Source organism: Bos indicus, chromosome 12 (assembly GCF_029378745.1).
Source record: "Bos indicus isolate NIAB-ARS_2022 breed Sahiwal x Tharparkar chromosome 12, NIAB-ARS_B.indTharparkar_mat_pri_1.0, whole genome shotgun sequence".
Lineage (NCBI taxonomy): Eukaryota > Metazoa > Chordata > Mammalia > Artiodactyla > Bovidae > Bos > Bos indicus.
In genome coordinates, this window is record NC_091771.1 from 73,686,445 (window position 1) to 73,707,095 (window position 20,651).

Below are 20,651 nucleotides of genomic sequence, written 5' to 3' on the forward strand. Positions count from 1 at the left end.
TGTCTGATGACAGTTCAGTCAGTACCAACATGCATCTGGGCACTGCACATTTAAAGGAGTTGAGGTACAAATAGATAAAGACACAGAACGTCCTCTTGTGTTTAGTGTTCCCAATTCTATAAGGAAGGAAGGAGAAGGCTTCCTTCTGTGAGACACTGGGGCTCAGAGAGAATGGGAAGCCCTCAGCTGGGGGAGGACAGCTTGGGCTGCGGACCAGGTGACCATCCACTCAGCCCTAGGATGAGATGGTTGGATGGCATCACCAACTCAATGGACATGACTTTGAGCAAACTCTGGGAGATGGTGAAGGACAGGGAAGCGTGGGATGCTACATGTAGTCCATGGGGTCAAAGAGTCAGACACGACTGAGGGACTGAACACAACCACCACCACCACCTAGATAGAGAACATAAACATTCTAATCAACTGGCTACCGCATATGGTTATCTGAGGTGTGCAAGATGGGGTACCTGGATTAAATGTATTGTCTAACTTGTTTTATTGACTATATATTCCAAAGCCTTTGACTGTGTGGATCACAATAAACTGTGGAAAATTCTGAAAGAGATGGGAATACCAGACCACCTGACCTGCCTCTTGAGAAATCTGTATGCAGGTCAGGAATCAACAGTTAGAACTGGACATGGACTAAAAGACTGGTTCCAAAAAGGAAAAGGAGTACGTCAAGGCTGTATATTGTCACCCTGCTTATTTAACTTCTGTGCAGAGTACATCATGAGAAACGCTGGGCTGGATGAAGCACAAACTGGAGTCAAGATTGCCGGGAGAAATATCAATAACCTCAGATATGCAGATGACACCACCCTTATGGCAGAAAGTGAAGAGGAACTAGAAAGCCTGTTGATGAAAGTGAAAGAGGAGAGTGAAAAAGTTGGCTTAAAGTTCAATATTCAGAAAACGAAGATCATGGCATCTGATCCCATCACTTCATGGGAAATAGATGGGGAAACAGTGGAAACAGTGTCAGACTTTATTTTTCTGGGCTCCAAAATCACTGCAGATGGTGATTGCAGCCATGAAATTAAAAGACGCTTACTCCCTGGAAGGAAAGCTATGACCAACTTAGATAGCATATTAAAAAGCAGAGGCATTACTTTGCCAACAAAGGTCTGCTAGTCAAGACTATGGTTTTTCCAGTAGTCATGTATGGATGTGAGAGTTGGACTGTGAAGAAATCTGAGCACCGAAGAATTGATGTGTTTGAACTGTTGTGTTGGAGAAGACTCTTGAGAGTCCCTTGGACTGCAAGGAAATCCAGCCAGTCCATTCTAAAGGAGATCAGCCCTGGGTGTTCTTTGGAAGGAATGATGCTAAAGCTGAAACTCCAGTACTGTGGCCACCTCATGAGAAGATTTGACTCATTGGAAAATACTCTGATGCTGGGAGGGATTGGGGGCAGAAGGAGAAGGGGACGACAGAGGATGAGATGGCTGGATGGCATCACCAACTTGATGGACGTGAGTTTGAGTGAACTCTGGGAGTTGGTGATGGACAGGGACACCTGTCATGCTGCAATTTATGGGGTCACAAAGAGTTGGACACGTCTGAGCCACTGAAATGAACTGAACTTAACTTGTTTCAGCCTACTCGGTGCAAAAAATCCAAATAATCCACAATGATGGTGCCAAAGTTCTCAGACTCTTCAGATCAAATACTGAGAAAATCCTGTACTGCTTCTTGACAAAAGCCTCAGAAGGAGCCCATTTCTCCACTTCCATGCGAATGGGAAATAGCTCTTGCCCCACGCAAAAATTCTGTCAAATATTCTTTCTGGAACAACCTCTCTCTCAATGTGCCAGAGACCTGCTTTGCAACAAGACTATTGAATGACTTCATTTCATGAGTGGTCTCAAACCATAAAACGTCTGAACCGTGTCTACACAGAAGACTGGATGGAGCTCATCATTTCCTCTTCTGCCTCCCCAGGTCCTACCATCCCACTGAGTCATATAGGTAGAACTGCACACACACCTGGACTCTACTGCTCCCCATCCATCCAAACACCTCGCCAAACTCGACCTCACAGGAGGTTAGCTGCTTCTCTTGATGAATGAAAATGTCTTCTACAGATTTTATGAAACTGATGATCACTATTCTTTTTGCAAATAAAGGTAAGTACCTCAAGTGTTTATTATTAAAAACAAAACATACAAATGCCACCATAAAACAACTCCTCTGACGGGATGAACTGAGATTTTTTTCCACTTAGTAGATACAGAGAAGCATGACACTCAACATGAGTCTGTTCTTGGCTTGGTTTCTAGAAGGTTAAGTTGGTATTAATCTCCAATAATTATTCAAGGTTGAGGTCTCTGATGCAAACATATTCTTTCCTTACTTTTTGGTTATTTTTATAACTTTTAAAAGTATATAACAATCTATTTTCCTTATTTTTGTTTTAATACTGATGAAATGTGTGCAATAATAAGAGAAAAATTTGATTATTTCATCATCTGTGATTACCTGTAGAATAGACTAATAAATCATAAAATGTGTTCCCCATTATTCTTTTTTTTTTTTTTGCTGTATCTTGCAGGATCTGGTTTCCCAACCAGGACTAAAGTGGTGGCCCCCACAGTGGAAGCACAGAATCTTAATCACAGGACCACCAGGGACGCCTTTGTTCCCCACTACTCTAAAACTAGGAAGGTGAATGGAATTATCAACTAAATACATACTGAGCCGATCCCCCTCCTGTGTTCTCCTAGGGGATTATTTTCAGCATCATTTATATGAATAGCTTTGAGAAAGGGGAACACAAACAGTGTGGTTCAATTCAGTTCAGTCGCTCAGTTATGTCAGACTCTTTGTGACCCCATGAACTGCAGCACGCCAGCCCTCCCTGTCCATCACCAACTCCCGGAGTCCACCCAAACCCATGTCCATTGAGTCGGTGATGCCATCCAACCATCTCATCCTCTGTTGTCCCCTTCTCCTCCTGCCCTCAATCTTTCTCAGCATCAAGGTCTTTTCAAATGAGTCAGCTCTCCACATCAGGTGGCCAAAGTATTGGAGTTTCAAACGCTTCAAAATCAGTCCTACCAATGAACACCCAGGACTGATCTCCTTTAGGATGGACTGGTTGTATCTCCATGCAGTCCAAGGGACTCTCAAGAGTCTTCTCCAACACCATAGTTCAAAAGCATCAATTCTTCCCCACTCAGCTTTCAAACAGTGTGGTTATCACCCCAAATACTGAAAATGACAAAGAGCAGACATGAAAATAAAAGGGCTTATCTTTTCAATAGGGCTCCCCTGGTGACTTAGATATCAGAGTCCACCAGCAATGCAGGAGAGCTGGGTTCAACCCCTGGGTCAGGAAGATCCTCTGGAGAAGGGAATGGCTATCCACTCCAGTATTCTTGCCTGGGGAATTCCATGGACAGAAGAGCCTGGTGGGCTACAAACCATGCAGTCTCAAAGAGTCAGACATGATTAAGTGACTAACACACATCTTTCCAATACTTTTAACAACTGCAACTTACTAGAACATGTGAAAGAATATTTTTTTCAAATATATCACTTTTGACATATATTTCCTGAGGTCTCCTTTCCTTTCCCTAATCTTTTCCTTTCCTTGTCATTTCTGGTAACTTCAGTTCAGTCACTCAGTCGTGTCCAACTCTTTGTGACTCCATGAACCGCAGCACGCCAGGCCTCCCTGCCCATCAGCAGTTCCCAGAGTTTACCCAAACTCATGTCCATTAAGTCAGTGATGCCATCCAACCATCTCATCCTCTATTGTCCTCTTCTCCTCCCGCCTTCAATCTTTCCCAGCATCAGGGTCTTTTCAAATGAGTCAGCTATTCATATCAGGTGGCCAAAGTATTGGAGTTTCAGCTTCAACATCAGTCCTTCCAATGAACACTCAGGACTGATCTCCTTTAGGATGGCCTGGTTAGATTTCTTTGCAGTCCAAGGGACTCTCAAGAGTCTTCTCTCCAACGCCATGGTTCAAAAGCATCAATTCTTCAGTGCTCAGCTTTCTTTTGAAGAACAATTCTCTATTTTCCTTCTACATTAGTTCCAACATGATGAAATACTTTCAATAATAGTATTAACAGAGTGGATACTCTGTGTTAGGACATAGGTCATGAACAAGACAGAAATGGTTCTTGTCTTCATGGTGCTCACATCCATCCTCCTTGGGATAAAATGCAAAGGGCAGCTGACCCGCCACCAGCTCCATTTGCCTTAAGGGCCAAACCTACTCTCAGGGGCCATAACTTTCAATCACCTAATGTTAACAGTGAGAAATCCCATAGAACAGTCTGCAGAGTTTCAGGGGTCTGGTTAATTGAGGCATAAATGGAAGATAGACTGCACTGCCATCCCAACCTGAGAGCCCTGATACTCACTTGTACATTCCAGGCGTTTCACATCTCGTGATGTCTCTAAGAAATATCGCCGAAGGAAAAAGAAAATGATGCCAAGGGGAATCACAGGTATAGCAGTCCAAGGAATTGCAGCCACCATCACGCCCACCACACCAATCACAAGTAGAAATGTCTGAAATAGCGAAAATACAGAGGCCTTCATGTCAAGGATACTTTTCAAAGATAAATTTTATTGATTTGTTAGGATTAAACTCCTTTCCTTGAAATTTGTTGAAACAGCAGGGAATGCTTTCCCTTCCAAAGAAATAGAAGTATAGGTGGTCCTCATGATGTTTATTGCATGCACCACACACTCTGATAAGAACTTTCTAGGTATCAGCTCTTGTGATACACTCAGTAGCCCTTTGAGGCAGGAATTATTATTTTTAACAGATGAGACTATTTGAGGCTCAGAGAGTAGGAGCTGCATCTCAAACTATCAGGAGTCAGCAGGTGTTACTAGAGAGAGGAGTGAGCAAGCATTACAGATGAGGAATCCAGATGCTTCAGCTATCCATGTAGGGAAAAAGAAGTAGTTAATCACTTTCACTTTTCACTTTCATGCATTGGAGAAGGAAATGGCAACCCACTCCAGTGTTCTTGCCTGGAGAATCCCAGGGACGGGGGAGCCTGGTGGGCTGCCGTCTATGGGGTTGCACAGAGTCAGACACGACTGAAGCAACTTAGCAGCAGCAGCAGCAGCAATTACAAATTCAGTGTAACATATCTAGTCAAAGTATTATCTAATTTTACAAATGGAGACAGTGAGGCACAGGGAGAGGAAAAGCAACTTACTGGAAACTGCAAAGCTTAAGTCACGGAGCTGGGAACCCCATGTCATGAGCCATTATGTCATATTTAAGCTTGCCCCCAACATACAGCCATCTTTCTATCATTATACTAAGTATTTAAATGCTCATTCCAAAGGTTAACTATTATAACACCACCAGATTCCATTTACAGTGTGTGTACTGTGTGTAAGGCCCTGTGCTGAGTTCCATGAACATTCTCTTAATCATCACATTATCCCCTGAGATGATTTTCTCTTAGGAAATGATCTAGGTCTAAGAAAGACAGCAGGTAGAACAGAAAATGAAATCATTGGTTGATGCTGATTTAAGCATCCATCTTTATCAGGAAAAGTATGATGATACTCTGGAGGACAGTATCAGGCAATAAGAATGCAATCAACACTTAGTGTCTGCCTGCTATGAAAGTCGGGTGAGGTACTAGGGACTAGCAGATTCACCCAGTCTTGGCCAAGGCCTCTGAAGTTTATGATCTCAGGTGGATACAAATCCATGGTGATCTGCACAGGGGGATGGGGAAACACAGGGAAGAATACCTGAATATTTTTAGACAATTCTAAGACTCATGACTGATTTTATAGGCTTGTTTAACAAATATAAAGAATGGCATGAATGACTTGCAGGCAGTAATCACAGTTGATGGAAATTTTGACAAAAAAGGAGCTGGGATGAGAAGGCTGAGATGCTTGTCTGAGTTAACACTGGCTATTCTTTAAGATAAGAAATGATGAAGTTGGGAGGGTAAGTGGCTGTCCTAAAGTTTCCCAAGAAGGTATTGCTTATCTTGGAGAAAGAGAGGAACCGTTTGTACTCAGAGAATCCCAGAGCCACAGCTGCAGGCAGGAGGAACAAACAACCAGAACTGTGACTCTGTGGCCAGGAGCCCTTGGAAACCAAACTGCATGATCTGGATGGAGACCCACGTGCTTTTCCTGTTTCTCCCCCCCTCTGCTGTGGTATCAAAAGAAAACTCAGAGTGAAGAGCATGGAGTTCTGAAGGAATAAATGCTAATCGTAAGTAGAGAAAAGTAGGGCTGTCTGACCGCCCTCCTATTAGACCTACAGAAAACAATTTCTTTCAGCCACTGGCTTGACTGTGCATCCTACCAGGCTACAACCTTCATGTTCATAGGGAGAGGTCCTTCCAGCTCCTTCTATGTCTAGCCTTTAGGTCACTTGGCTTGCCATTGTTTTTTGTCAAAAACAAAAAACTACACCTAAAGTGTTAATTAGTAAAAGAAAAAAAACCAAATTACTGGTTTTTAGCAGACTTGCATCATTTGATGAACAACATTCATCCGTTTCAATAATCTGGCTTTCCCCAGGTGGCTTCCCTAGTGGATCAGTCATTAAAGAATCTGACTGCTATGCAGGAGACCCAGGTTTGGTCCCTGGGTCAGGAAGTTCCCCTGGAGAAGGAAATGGCAACTGACTCCAGTATTCTTGCCTGGAACATCCCATGGACAGAGGAACCTGGCATGCTAGAGTCCATGAGGTCAAAAAGAGTCAGACAAGACTGAGTGACTAAACCACCCCAGGTGAGGGCCTTTTATGACTAACCCAGCCTGGCACGTAGCCTGGGAAGCAGAGGTAAGATCAAAATGAAGGGCTCCATGGAAGCTGTGCCAATGCTTTTTCCTTAGGTACCCACTGAAGACCCATTACTAATGCTCTCAGAAACTCTGGAGTTAGGTTCAGATTTCATGGCCCTAAATTCTAAAGCAATTCAAACAGGGTACCTCTAACAGCTTTATTATACATACATACACACACACACACACACACAACATATTGGCTTCCCAAGTGGCTCAGATGGTAAAGAATCTGCCTGTAATGCAGAAGACCCAGGTTTGATCCCTGGGTTTGGAAGATCCCCTGGAGAAGGGATGGGCAACCCACTCCAGTGTTCCTGCCTGGAAAATCCCATGGACAGAGGAGCCTAGCAGGCTACAGTCCATGGGGTCCCAAAGGGTTGGACATGACTGAGAACTTTTACTTTTATGTTTATGTACACTTGTGAATCTTTTATTGCCAGCCACCTTAAACCCTTTATAGAAGTTTGTAGAAGATGAAAATAGTATCTAAGCAAGAAGTTAACATCTGAAGAAGGAAACAAAAGATCCTAGTGTACAATAAACACACAATAAATCCCTTCCTTGTAGCCAACCTCATTTCTTTCTCCTACGTTCTCAGAAATGCCAAAAAGCCCAATTCAAGCTACACACACAGTTACCCCCACCTGGTTGGATTCCAGGCCCATCTGATGGACCACATCACCAAGGCATGTGCTTCTGCACCTCTGTCAGACTATGGAACAGAGACAGTGATGGGTATATAGAAAGAAGTATATTGACCCAGAAGCAAATGACCCAAGTCCTGATATTCCCCAGATAAGGAAAATCATTATTTTTATATATTTCCCATTTGGACTACACCATTCGGGAAATTCTATCCAAAGTCTATGAATCCACATAATCAAATAAAAAATTCTTAGATGAAATCTTTCACTTGAGAGAAAATGGTGATTTTTATAATTCAGAAAAATTCACAGAAAATCCCTGGGCTGGGAAGATCCCCTAGAAAAAAGAATGGCACACCACTCCATTATTCTTGCCTGGAGAATTCCATGGACAGAGGAGGCTGGCAGTTTAGTCCATGAGACTGCAAAGAATCGGACACAACTGAGTGACTAACAAGCGTACACACCCATGTACAAACCCTAAGACTAAGCCTTTCTAAACGTGGCCTTTGCTTGGGATATATTAATCACATTCTTCATCCCTTATTTGACTGCCTTGGGTCTTTTCACAAGCACATAAGCTCTGGGACCTGGATATCCTTCAATTCACTCCCAACTTAGAGTCATAACTAACTCCACTGAAGAGTGAATAGTGGGGTTTGGTTCACAGTTTGCTAACCAGCACGACAGGAAGCTTTAGGGAAACATGGTGTATCTCTTCCCTCATGTTTAGTGTATCTCACTGATCAATAGTTTCCTTTCCACTTTTGTCAGAGTTCAACGATATTACAAAATTTAAGACTGGAGTCCTCTTATTTTATAATTTATCATGGTACACCTTAAAAAGAAGAGCACTATAAAAGTATATCACAGGGAAATCTATTTAACATTCTGTGATAACCTATATGAGGAAAGAACCTAAAAAAGAATGAATATAGGTACATGTATAACTAAATCACTTTGCTGTACATCTGAAACAAATACAACATTGTAAATCAACCATATTCCAATAAAATTAAAATAATTTTTAAAAAAGAAAAAAGTCTTTAAAAAAAGCTAAAATCAAGGGTTTTGAAATCCATCTTATAAATAAAAGAAAAAAACAGCATATTAAAGTATGTAGAAGAATGAAAATAGAAAAAAAAATAGACTCTTGAGAGTCCCTGGTACAGCAAAGAGATCAAACCAGTCAATCTCAAAGGAAATCAATGGTGATTATTCACTGGAAAGATTGGATGCTGAAGCTCCAATACTTTGGCCACCTGATGTGAAGCGCTGACTCACTGGAAAAGACCCTGATGCTGGGAAAGACTGAGGGCAGGAAGAGAAGGGAGTGACTGAGGATGAGATGGTTGGATGGCATCATCAACTCAATGGACACGAGTTTGAACAAACTCTGGGAGATAGTGAAGGACAGGCAAGTCTTGCGTGCTGCAGTCCATGAGGTCACAAAAAATCAGACACAACTAAGCAACTAAATGACAAAAGACCTGAATGAAAAAGAAAACTAACTTCTAAGCAGAAAAATCAACAAACACAAAGCGTGGTTCTTTGAAATCACTACAAAATGCAAAAGGAAAAAAAAAAGAGAAAGAGAGAAAATTTACAATTTACACAAATTAAAAGAGGATAACACCAAAGATTGGGCTTCCCTAGTGGCTCAGATGGTAAAGAATCTGCTTGCAATAGGGGAGATCCACATTTGATCCCTGGGTTGGGAAGATCTCCTGGAAAAGGAATAGCAACCTATAGCAGTATTCTTGCCTGGAGAATCCCATGGACAGAGGAGCCTGACAGGTTACAGTCCATGGGGTTACAAAGAGTTGGACATGACTGAGGAACTAACACTTCAGCTTTCATTTTAATACAAAAGATACCATAAGCATTACAAAGAGACTATAATAAACACTGTGCAGATAAACTTTTAAATTTTAATGTAAAGGACAAATGTCTTTAAAAATGACATATAAAACATAACAATATAGAAAATCATAATAAATGCATATTGATTAAGAATTTTAATTCTTTTTTTAAATTTTACTTTATTTTATTGTTTTGGCCATTCCATGCAGCTTGTGGGATCTTAGTTTTCCTACCAGCAATCGAACTCAGGCCCGCAGCAGTGAAAGCACCAAGTCGTGACCACTGGACTACCATGGAATTCCCTGAATACATAATTTTTAAATTTCTCAAAGAAAAGACTGTAAGTCCAGAGGGCTTCACAAAAACACTGTGCAGAAAAGTTTTACCAAACTTTTCCCAGTACTTTTCCAGGGTCCAGCATTATCATGATATAAAAACCAGATAAAGACATTAAAAGAAAGAAAAATTGCAAACCAAACTGTCCTGGAATATTAAACGACATACCAATGAACTGAATCTAGCAATATAAAAAGGTAATATTCCACAATCTAACTTGACTGGGCAAGTCCAAAATACGCAGGGTCGCCTGTTACAAAGGACAGGTTGGAACCCTCGGGCAGGGCTGATACTGTTCTCTACAAGCAGAATTTCTTTTTATTTCAGGGAGGCTTTGTCCCTACTTAAAGTCAACTAATTATGGACTTCAGTCACATCTACAAAATACCTACAGAGCAACACACAGATTACCTTTTGACTGAATAACTGAGGAATGTAGTCTGGTCAAGCTGACATTAAACTTACCATTAAAAATGGAAATATTTCCCATGTATTTTCATGAAGATACATAAGAATTGATGCTTTTGAACTGTGGTGTTGGAGAAGACTCTTGAGAGTCCCTTGGACTGCAAGCATATCCAACCAGTCCATCCTAAAGGAAATCAGTCCTGAATATTCATTGGAAGGACTGATGTTGAAGCTGAAACTCCAATACTTTGGCCACCTGATGCAAAGCGCTAACTCATTAGAGAAGACCCTGATACTGGGAAAGATTGAAGGCAGGAGGAGAAGGGGATGACAGAGGATGAGATGGTTGGATAGCATCACTGGCTCGATTGACATGGGTTTGAGTAAGCTCCGGGAGTTGGTGATGGACAGGGAAGTCTGGCATGCTGCAGTACATGGGGTCATAAAGAGCCGGACATGACTGAGCGACTGAACTGACTGACACTTCTGATAACAAAAGCTGAGAAAATATTTTAAGTAAAGCAAATTATAGACCAATATCCTTCATGAACAACAGGTCCAGAAATTCTTGACAAACTACATACAGCAATACAGAAAAAGATGCTACATTATGACCAAGTAAACTCTTTTCCAGGAATGTTAAGTTTAACTTTCAAATACCAATCACTATAATTCACATTAAAAGAGTAAAGATAAATAATTGTATGACCAGCTGAAGAGATGTAGAAGAAATATTTGTTAAAATTCAATACCTATTCTTCATTTTTTAAAAAAAAGTAAAATTCTTGACAATTGAGAAATTAAAAGAAACATTTTCAATCTTATAACAGATACCTACCTAAAAAATTGCAATTAATATTATTTGTAATGAAAAATTACTGAAAGATTTTGCCCTAAGAATACAAGATTATCTTATTTAACTGATTCTCTTTAACACTAACTGGAAACTCTAGCCACAACAAGTCAAGAAAAGGAAATAAAGGTCATAGATATTGGAAATGAAGATACAAAACTGCCATTATTTACAGCTGACATGATTGCATATGGACAAAATCCTATAGAATTAAAAAAAATAAAAAACATACCACTATTGACTCCAGGCAATGCAAAGTTAATTCACAAATAAATCAACTATATTTCTATAGACTAGCAACAAGCAAGTGAATAATGGTATCAGAAACAAGACTTCCCTAGTGGTCCAACTGGTTAAGAATCCACCTGCCAATGCAGGAAACATGGGATTGATCCTTGGTTTGGGAAGAATCCACATGTGCAGAGCAGCTAAGCCCATGTGCCATAGTCACTGAGCCCAGGCTCTAGAACCAGACAGCTGCACCTACCGAGCCCATGTGCCACAATTACTGAAACCCATGCGCCCTAGAGCCCATACTCTGCAATAGGAAAAGCTAAATGAGAAGCTCACCCACAGCAACTAGTCACCCCCACTCACGACAACTAGAGAAAGCCCATGCATAGCAAAGAAGGCCCAGTGCATCCAAAATAAATTAATAAATAATTTTTAAAAATCCAATAATACTATGAAAAACAAATATGCATGAATAAATTTAACCAGAGAAGTGTAATATGTCTATACTAAAAATTACAAAATATTTCTAAAATTAAAGAAGACCTAAATAAGCAGAGGGAGACAAATATTAGTAATTGCAGATCCAACATTGTTAAGACTCAGACTTCGTGAATATTCTATAGAATATTCTATTCTATAAAGGAAACATTAATAAAATTTTCAGGGTTTTATTTAAAAACAAATTGAAAGATTTCTAAAACTGACATATAAAAGTAAAGAATCCAGAATGATCAAAGCAAACTTGACAAAGAAGCACAAAGTTAGACAATTTAAACTATGGGTTTCATCTCTTATTAAAATGTACAGTAACTAAGAATGCAGTATTGGTATCAGGATCAAAATATTGGCATAACCTGCAACTACTGAGGAACAAAATAAATTATACAGATGCAGATTTCCTTAATCCAATGCATAAAAGTCTTTAGCAAACATGTCCAGAATAATTGGAAAAAATAAAACTCAACGACTAATTACTCTTTCACATATAAAGATTAGTGCAAGATGCATCAATATCTAAAAAGTTAGAACACAGAAAATTATCTTCACACTCCTAAGGATATGCAAAGATTTCTTAGGATACAAAAACATCAACTACGAAAGAAAAAAAAAAAGGTAAACATTAGACTTCATCAAAATTAAACCTTGATCTCCACTAAGGATATAAATGGCAAGCCACTGACAGGAAGAAAATATCCACAAAGGACTAGCATTAAATATATATTAATAATAAACATCCCAAGGGGAATTTGAGGAAGGGGTTGGGAAAGGGATCAACACCCACAGAGATCTCAAAATGACAAAGTCATTGTTCAGTGAGAGAGGCTGGAATACTCTGTACACACTTTCCCTGACATCTCCACACAATGAAATGCAAGGGTCAGTGGTGCTGAGACAAGTAAAGGCTGCAAAAGCAAGTGACCCATAATAACCTATTACACTGAGTCTCAGGCTTCGTTCTCAATATCCAGATGCAATGGCGTGTTGTTTTGAACTCCCCTCTCTGGAAAGAAATGACTGAGGACACCTCCTTCACATTTTATTTTTCTTGGGCATTTTCACTTTATAAAACTGCAGTCAGTGCATTCTGTGTGTGCTGAGGAGGGAATGACACGGTTCCTGGTGGTCCCACCATGGTTGCCATTGGTCACCCAAGTGCCCTCAGGATTAGCGCTTTGTGTCCATGAAAGGACGTGAAGACTAGTTCAGCTCTGCCAAGCTGCTGATTTTTTTTTTTTTTTCCTGAATGAGGGATGTGTGGGGAATAAGCGTTTTGCAACTTAGTTTTCTTCAATAAATTACAGTATTTTGCTGAGAGCAGCTGTGTGCAAGTTCACATGCTCAGAGCAGTCCTAAACCTTTTTTTGGAAAATTACAATGCCTAAACCTAACTTCCACATCTCACCTTCATTTTCACTTGTTTTAGCAGTAGGAAGACTCCTTGGAGATGACGATTTCAATGACAAGAATTGTAGATAATTTAGACTTCTTACTCAGTGTCATTTGGGACTTCGGCAAATTGTTTGAAAATTACATTACTCTGAAATAGTTAATGCTCAATGGTCTATCTTAAAAACAACTTATTTTTATTTTGTGAGTCTATATAAGAAAGTATTCATCAAAATCTTCAAGGATTACAAACCTGGAATCTCTGTGATACAAATTCATGAGATGATATTTATGGGCCTTGAAACTGTCTCTGATAATAACTTAAATGCAACATAATGCCACTTTGCCAAAGGCAAAAGGAGAAGAGGATAGCAGAGAATGAGATGGTTGAATAACATCACTGATTCAATGACACTGAACTTGGGCAAACTCCAAGAGATAGTGAGGGACAGGAAGACCTGGTGTGCTGCAGTTCACGGGATCACAAAGAGTTGAACATGACTTAGCAACTGAACTACAACAAATACCACTGTCATCAGACTATTCCTCTTACCTAAAACACACATGTGGTATTTTAAAAATAGATACTTAGTGCTCAACATGCATTTAGATGTTATGCAAAAAATAATATTAAAATGAATTTCATTTTTATCTTTCCAACAAACTTAGGAAGTGGATGTTATTTTTTCCATTTTACAGAAAGGAGAGTGTGGCTTTGTGGGGCAGAGATGGTAAGAGGGAGAGCTCAGATGGAGGCTTGGAAAGGGAGACTGTGGGGCTCTGCACTGCCACACTTTAAAGCTGTTGACATCATGAATAATTATCAGGTGCATCACACCACATAAATTGACTTTTTTATGCTGCTCTCCTTCATCCTTTGAAATGGTGGACAGATCCAATTTGCCCAACCACTTATATAATGTGACTGAACAGGCTGGTAGCTGTAAGAGTCAGTGTACAGGATGGTGCACAAACTCATGATCGTCTCTCTGTTGGAATGTGGTCTCTGAGTGAAATCACCTGAGGGGGTGATTTCCAGGACACTGGACTGTCCTGCAGTGTAGACCACTACTCAGAGTCCAGGGTTTTCCTTAGCCACACTTGGCATCACTATCACAAAATATTAAATAAATTATCTGAAATTTCATCTAAGGGAATGAGAAGGAATTAGATGAGGGAAAGTATATGGAATAAACACTTTCAGTTCAGTTCAGTTCAGTTCAGTCACTCAGTCATGTCCTACTCTTTGCAACCCCATAAACTGCAGCACACCAGGCCTCCGTGTCCATCCCAATTCCCGGAGTTCACTCAAACTTACGTCCAACGAGTCGGTGATGCCATCAAGCCATCTCATAAAAATAAAAATGATCAAGAATCTTCTAAGGTTTATCAAATACAACAGGGATAAACAAAATCATCGAAAATGAGTTTGAACACAGGTATGCTAACATTGCTGAAAAAGGACCTTCCAGCCCCTTCCCCTCAGCTGGTGATAGAGAGAAAGACTGGGTCCCACACAGGAATTTGGCTTCAACCAGCACCTTTTGCCCCACCATTCACAGTGGCCTTTCCCTCTCATCTGGGATCAAAGGTCACCTCCTAGAAGCTTCTCCTACCTCCTGGACCAGGAGTCAGCTCTTTGCAGCAGGTGGCCAAAATATTGGAGTTTCAGCATCAACACCAGTCCCTCCAATGAACATTCAGGACTGATTTCCTTTAGGATGGACTGGTTGGATCTCCTTGCAGTCCAAGGGACTCTCAAGAGTCTTATCCAACACCACAGTTCAAAAGCATCAATTCTTCGGCACTCAGCTTTCTTTACACTCCAACTCTCACATCTACACATGACTACTGGAAAAACCATAGCCTTGACTAGACAGACCTTTGTTGGCAAAGTAATGTCTCTGCTTTTTAATATGATGTCTAGGTTGGTCATAACTTTCCTTCCAAGGAGTAAATATCTTTTAATTTCATGGCTGCAATCACCATCTGCAGTGATTTTGGAGCCCCAAAAAATAAAGTCTGACACTGTTTCCACTGTTTCCCCATCTATTTCCCATGAAGTGATGGGACCGGATGCCATGATCTTCGTTTTCTGAATGTTGAGCTTTAAGCCAACTTTTTCGCTCTCCTCTTTCACTTTCATCAACAGGCTCTTTAGTTCTTCTTCACTTTCTGCCATAAGGGTGGTGCCATCTGCATATCTGAGGTTATTGATATTTCTCCTGGCAATCTTGATTCCCGCTTGTGCTTCATCTAGCCCAGCATTTTTCATGATGTACTCTGCATATAAGTTAAATAAGCAGGGTGACAATATACAGCCTGGACGTAGTACCTTTTATATTTGGAACCAGTCTGTTGTTCCATGTCCATTTCTAACTGTTGATTCCTGACCTGCATACAGATTTCTCAAGAGGCAGGTCAGGTGGTCTGGTATTCCCATCTCTTTCAGAACTTTCCACAGTTTATTGTGATCCACACAGTCAAAGGCTTTGACATAGTCAATAAAGCAGAAATAGATGTTTTTCTGGAACTCTTGCCTTTTCAGTGATCCATCAGATGTTGGCAATTTGATCTCTGGTTCCTCTGCCTTTTCTAAAACCAGCTTGAACATCAGGAAGTTCACGGTTCACGTACTGTTGAAGCCTAGCTTGGAAAATTTTGAGCATTACTTTACTTGCATGTGAGATGAGTGCATTTGTGCGGTAGTTTGAGCATTCTTTGGAATTGCCTTTCTTAGGGATTGGAATAAAAACTGACCTTTTCTAGTCCTGTGGCCACTGCTGGCATATTGAGTGCAGCACTTTCACAGCATCATCTTTTAGGATTTGAAACAGTTCACCTGGAATTCCATCACCTCCACTAGTTTTGTTCGTAGTGGTGCTTTCTAAGGCCCACTTGACTTCACATTCCAGGATGTCTGGCTCTAGGTGAATGATCACACCATCGTAATTATCTGGGTCATGAAGATCTTTTTTGTACAGTTATGTTTATTCTTGCTATCTCTTCTTAATGTCTTCTGCTTCTGTTAGGTCCATAACATTTCTGTCCTTTATTGAGCCCATCTTTGCATGAAATATTCCCTTGAGAGCTCTAATTTTCTTGAAGCGATCTCTAGTCTTTCCCATTCTATTGTTTTCCTCTATTTCTTTGTACTGATCACTGAGGAAGGCTATCTTATGTCTCCTTGCTATTCTTTGGAACTCTGCATTCAAATGGGTATATCTTTCCTTTTCTCCTTTGCTTTCTGCTTCTCTTCTTTTCACAGCTATTTGTAAGGCCTCCTCTGACAGTCATTTTGCTTTTTTGCATTTCTTTTTCTTGGGGATGGTTTTATCCCTGTCTCCTGTACAATGTCACAAACCTCCATCCATAGTTCATCAGGCACTCTGTCCATCAGATCTAGTCCCTTAAATCTATTTCTCACTTCTACTGTATAATCATAAGGGATTTGATTTAGGTCATACCTGAATGGTCTAGTGGTTTTCCCTACTTTCTTCAATTTAAGTCTGAATTTGGCAATAAGACACCTTAGGACAGAGCAATCAGCCTGTGATAAGAAAAACTGTCTACAAAATAAAAGACATTTTCTGAGATGACTTTGATCCCATAATCGAATTACTGGCTTAAAAGCCTTCATATCTTCAAAGCTTCTCTCTATTAAACTTGTTGGACTTCTCAGGTGGCTCAGTGGTAAGAATCTGCTTACACTTCAGGAGACACAAATCTGATCTCTGGGTCAGGAATATTCCCTGGACAAGGAAATGGCAACCCACTCCAGGATTCTTCCCTGAGTAATCCCATGGATGGAGAAGCCTGGTGGGCTGCAGTCCATGGTGTCACAGAAGAGTTGGACACAATTTAGCAACTAAACAACATTGTCCTTGTTAAAGTATTATTTTCACCTTATTTTTAACCAGTCTTTTATTTGGCTTTATCCAAATAAAATGGTGCAGCAGATATTTGTCCCCTGTGGGACTACAACACATCATGCTCGTGCTCAATTGTGTCCAACTCTTTGCAGCCCCATGGACTATAGCCTGCCAGGCTCCTCTGTCTGTGGAATTTTCTGGGCAATAATACTGAAGTGGGTTGCCATTCCATTCTCCAGGACATCTTCCCAACCTAGGAATTGAACCCATGTCTCTTGCATCTCCTGCATTTGCAGGTAAATCCTTTACCACTGAGCTACTTGGGAAGCCCAATACAGTGCATAATTTAGTTAATCTAGGTTATCTTTCCATGAGAGGTGACTGTCTCTCTGTTATGAAATGTGCTCACAGTAAAGGGAATCCACACCAGACACCTGGAAGGCAGAGGGAGAACCATTTACCCAGCATGTCGCTGCTTCAGAGGAACATTGACATGATTGTGTAGCCACTCCTGCCCCAGGGGTTACTCATGTCACAGCCACACCTCTCTCTCAAAAACACAGCCTCTTACAGAAGATAACAGGATACATCACCAGGGTGAAAGGCCCACCTCCAGTCCCTGTGAAAAATCCTTGAGAAACAGGCACTCTGCTCTTCCCTATGAGAACTCTGGCAGGACTGGTACACTACCTGGATGAAATCTTGAAATATCAGGGGCAGCAAGTCATCCATATACCCAATGTCTTTGAAGAAATGATTTAAAATTCTTCCTGCAAGAATAGGATACAAAAATTACTCATTTCCTCAGATAGGAGCTTTAAGAAAAATAATTCATGAACAAATCAAAACAATATTTTTGAAGTATATGTATTTACTTTTCTGGTAATACAGTGTCCCCAGTGCAGGGGACATGGGTTTGACCCCTGGTGCAGGAAGATTCCACATGCCACAGAGCAACTAAGCCTGTGCACCACAACTACTGAAGTCCATGTGCCAAGAGCCTGAGGTCTGCAACAGAAAAAGCGACCACAATGTGCAGCAACAAAGACCCATGCAGCTAAAAACAAATAAATAAGTCTTTTTTTAAAAGTCCACCTGCCAGTGCAGAAGACATAAGAGACAGGGGTTCAATTTCTGGGTCAGGAAGATCCCCTGGAGTTGGAAATGGCAACCCCCTCCAGTATTCTTACCTGGGAAATCCCATGGACAGAGGAGCCTGGCAGGCTACAGTCCATGGGACTACAAAAGAGTCAGACATGACTTAGTTGTAACACAACAACAAATTAAATATATTACAAATTCATATGAAATAAGCCAATGTCAATGGTAAAAAGAAAGACAAAATAGGATGATACCTAAAGAGAAACAAAAATACCACCAAATGGCAGTGGGTGGGAAATTGAAATTGAGTCCTGATTTCTACAATAATGGGGGAATCTTGTGGCAGTAACAGGAAGGGTTGGTGGATTTGAGAATATTCCCTCCCTTTAGATCCATCCCATCTAAGACTTACTCCAAGTGCTAAACTGGTAAATAAATAGTTGCAAAATACCTAAGTTAATCCTAACTGTTACACCAATTTTGCTTTAATTATCAAGATTAATTTTGCCAAGTGATAATTTTTAAATAAACATAATTATAACCTCTCTGCAATTTTTTTTCCCTCCAGATGGCTCACAGCAGCTCACATTTTGGGAAATTATGGCTTGTGGCCATTTCCAAGTTTTAAGTTTACTACTTGAGTAATAAGCCGTTATTTTCAGAGGTATACCAGATGTGACAAGCACAGACTTATGAATAAGCTTCTAAGAAGACCAGAGGGATGTAGGCAGGAAAAGTGAAATATTACTAAATGACCAAGAATCACTTATCATTGATTTTACTTCCCTTCTCAGAATCCACAATAATAGTATATCCTTAAGGCTGCAGGATAGAATATGAGAATTTCTGGTAAATATCTGGTGTGAACTAAAAATGTCACCTGTTACATCATTAAACAAAGGGTGCTGCAGCCATCAGGACTCTGCAGCCACCCCTGCAAGGGTGATGCACCCTGAGGAGACTCAGGATAAGAAAGAACAGGATGCTGGCCCCAGACAGAGGAGGTGCACACCAAAGGAAATGTAGCAGGGAGGAGCCAATTTTGACTCCATGCTGGATCTGTTTCTTTGACCATTGCTATACATTGTTTTTGTCAGGGAACCCTGCCCTCCTGCCTGAATGTTAAACTAAAGTGGCTTTTATCAGCTCACAGGGAGACAATCTGACTCTCACCACCTGTGAATGGCTGCAGAAAAAACGCCCTCTTATTGTGCAAGATAACTGGCCTTTTGACTTCACTTCCTTGCTTCCTCTCCCCTATGTTCTGTAAAAGAACCAGGCATCCAGACTCCACTAAGATGGTTATTTTGAGATATCAGTCTATCATCTTCTCAGTCTGCCAGGTTTCCAAATAAAGTCATTATTCTTTGCCTTAACATGTCGTCTGTAAGACTTACTGGCATTGTGAGACAAGCAGAGCGAGCTTGAACTTGGTAACAAGTAATACCACTATATGTGGTTTTTCTCTTCATGCCATCACATACCAGAAACAAAGACCACCATAAATCATTTGTTAAAAATTCTACTTTTGAAAATAAACACAGAGAAGAGTTCAATTTAATATACCGCTAAAAGAGTAAATAACTAATGCCCCTAAACCTTTGGTCCTATCTTTGCAGTACTTATTTGGGCTTCTATTTTCTTGAAGGAATGAATTTCTGACAATAGACACGGGAGGGGGAAACAAGACACACACTGTTATGCCTGCTGCTCTAGGATTAGTGATCTTAAAGATTTAAACTTGGTTCCAAATCCTTGAATAATAAATCAGCATCTGGAGAAGCCTACAGGTCATAAAGAGCCTGGTTAACAGTGGTCACAACCACTCAGAAACTGTGATAACAGAAATTCAGCCCCACTTGATGCTCCCAAATTTATGACTGTAGTTTTCACATTAACAGGCAAAGTAGAGTGACCTCATAGCTGTAATAGCAAAGACTCTTCCAATCACTTCCTCACTCCAGCTTCATTATAAGATGAGATTCTGTGGGCCTCTTCAGTTTACCATCCTGTGCTCTTCACAGTGCCTGGACTAAAGAACATGTGTTGAATAAATCTGCACAAGATGCTGCACTAAACACTCTTATTTAATCCTCACAACAGTCTTGTGAAACAGGAAGGGCACCGGTTATTCCCATTTCACAGGAGAGAAGTTCCCAGACACCATGCCATCATCCTCACTGAGGTTCATTAGGCACTGACCCTGTGCTAAGTGCTGTGAATGTATTAACCTGCTTAATACCCACAACGTCAAGATATTGCTAAGTGTGTGAACAGTATCATCATTTTATAGGTAAGAAAATTGAAACACAGAAAAATTAAATAACTAGCATATAAGTATTAACATAACTATAACTGGCTACCACTATTAATAACTAGCACTAGGATTGAACCCAGGAAGTTGGCTCCAGGGTCCATACTTATAACCATGACAACATTCTGCCTGGAGATTTGCCTGCCCAGTAGTATCCACCTACCCTGGCCTTGATCACACAGCTAGTTGATGGCCAGGCCAAGGCTACTGCTGTCCTCTCTCCAGTCACATCCCTGCCTCAACAGGTCCTTTCAATTATCACCTGCAAAAACAAAGCCACCCTGTGCCTCAGCACAAGTCTAACCAAATGAACAGAGTGGGCATGTAGGCTGGTGAAC

General features: G+C 40.6%; 1 protein-coding gene across 3 annotated transcripts in view; it reads right to left on the reverse strand.

Moving 5' to 3' along the window:
• Positions 1-20,651, reverse strand: part of LOC109566912 (ATP-binding cassette sub-family C member 4-like) — a 727,713-nt gene that overhangs the window by 461,617 nt on the left and 245,445 nt on the right. For 2 of the 3 annotated variants that reach the window (XM_070799902.1, XM_070799904.1), the window contains exon 27: positions 4,380-4,530. In XM_070799902.1, the coding sequence (XP_070656003.1) occupies positions 4,380-4,530 (151 nt within the window). Of the gene's footprint in view, positions 1-2,421; positions 3,422-4,379; positions 4,531-20,651 lie in introns of those variants that run through there. The other variant, XM_070799905.1, reaches the window with a different exon arrangement.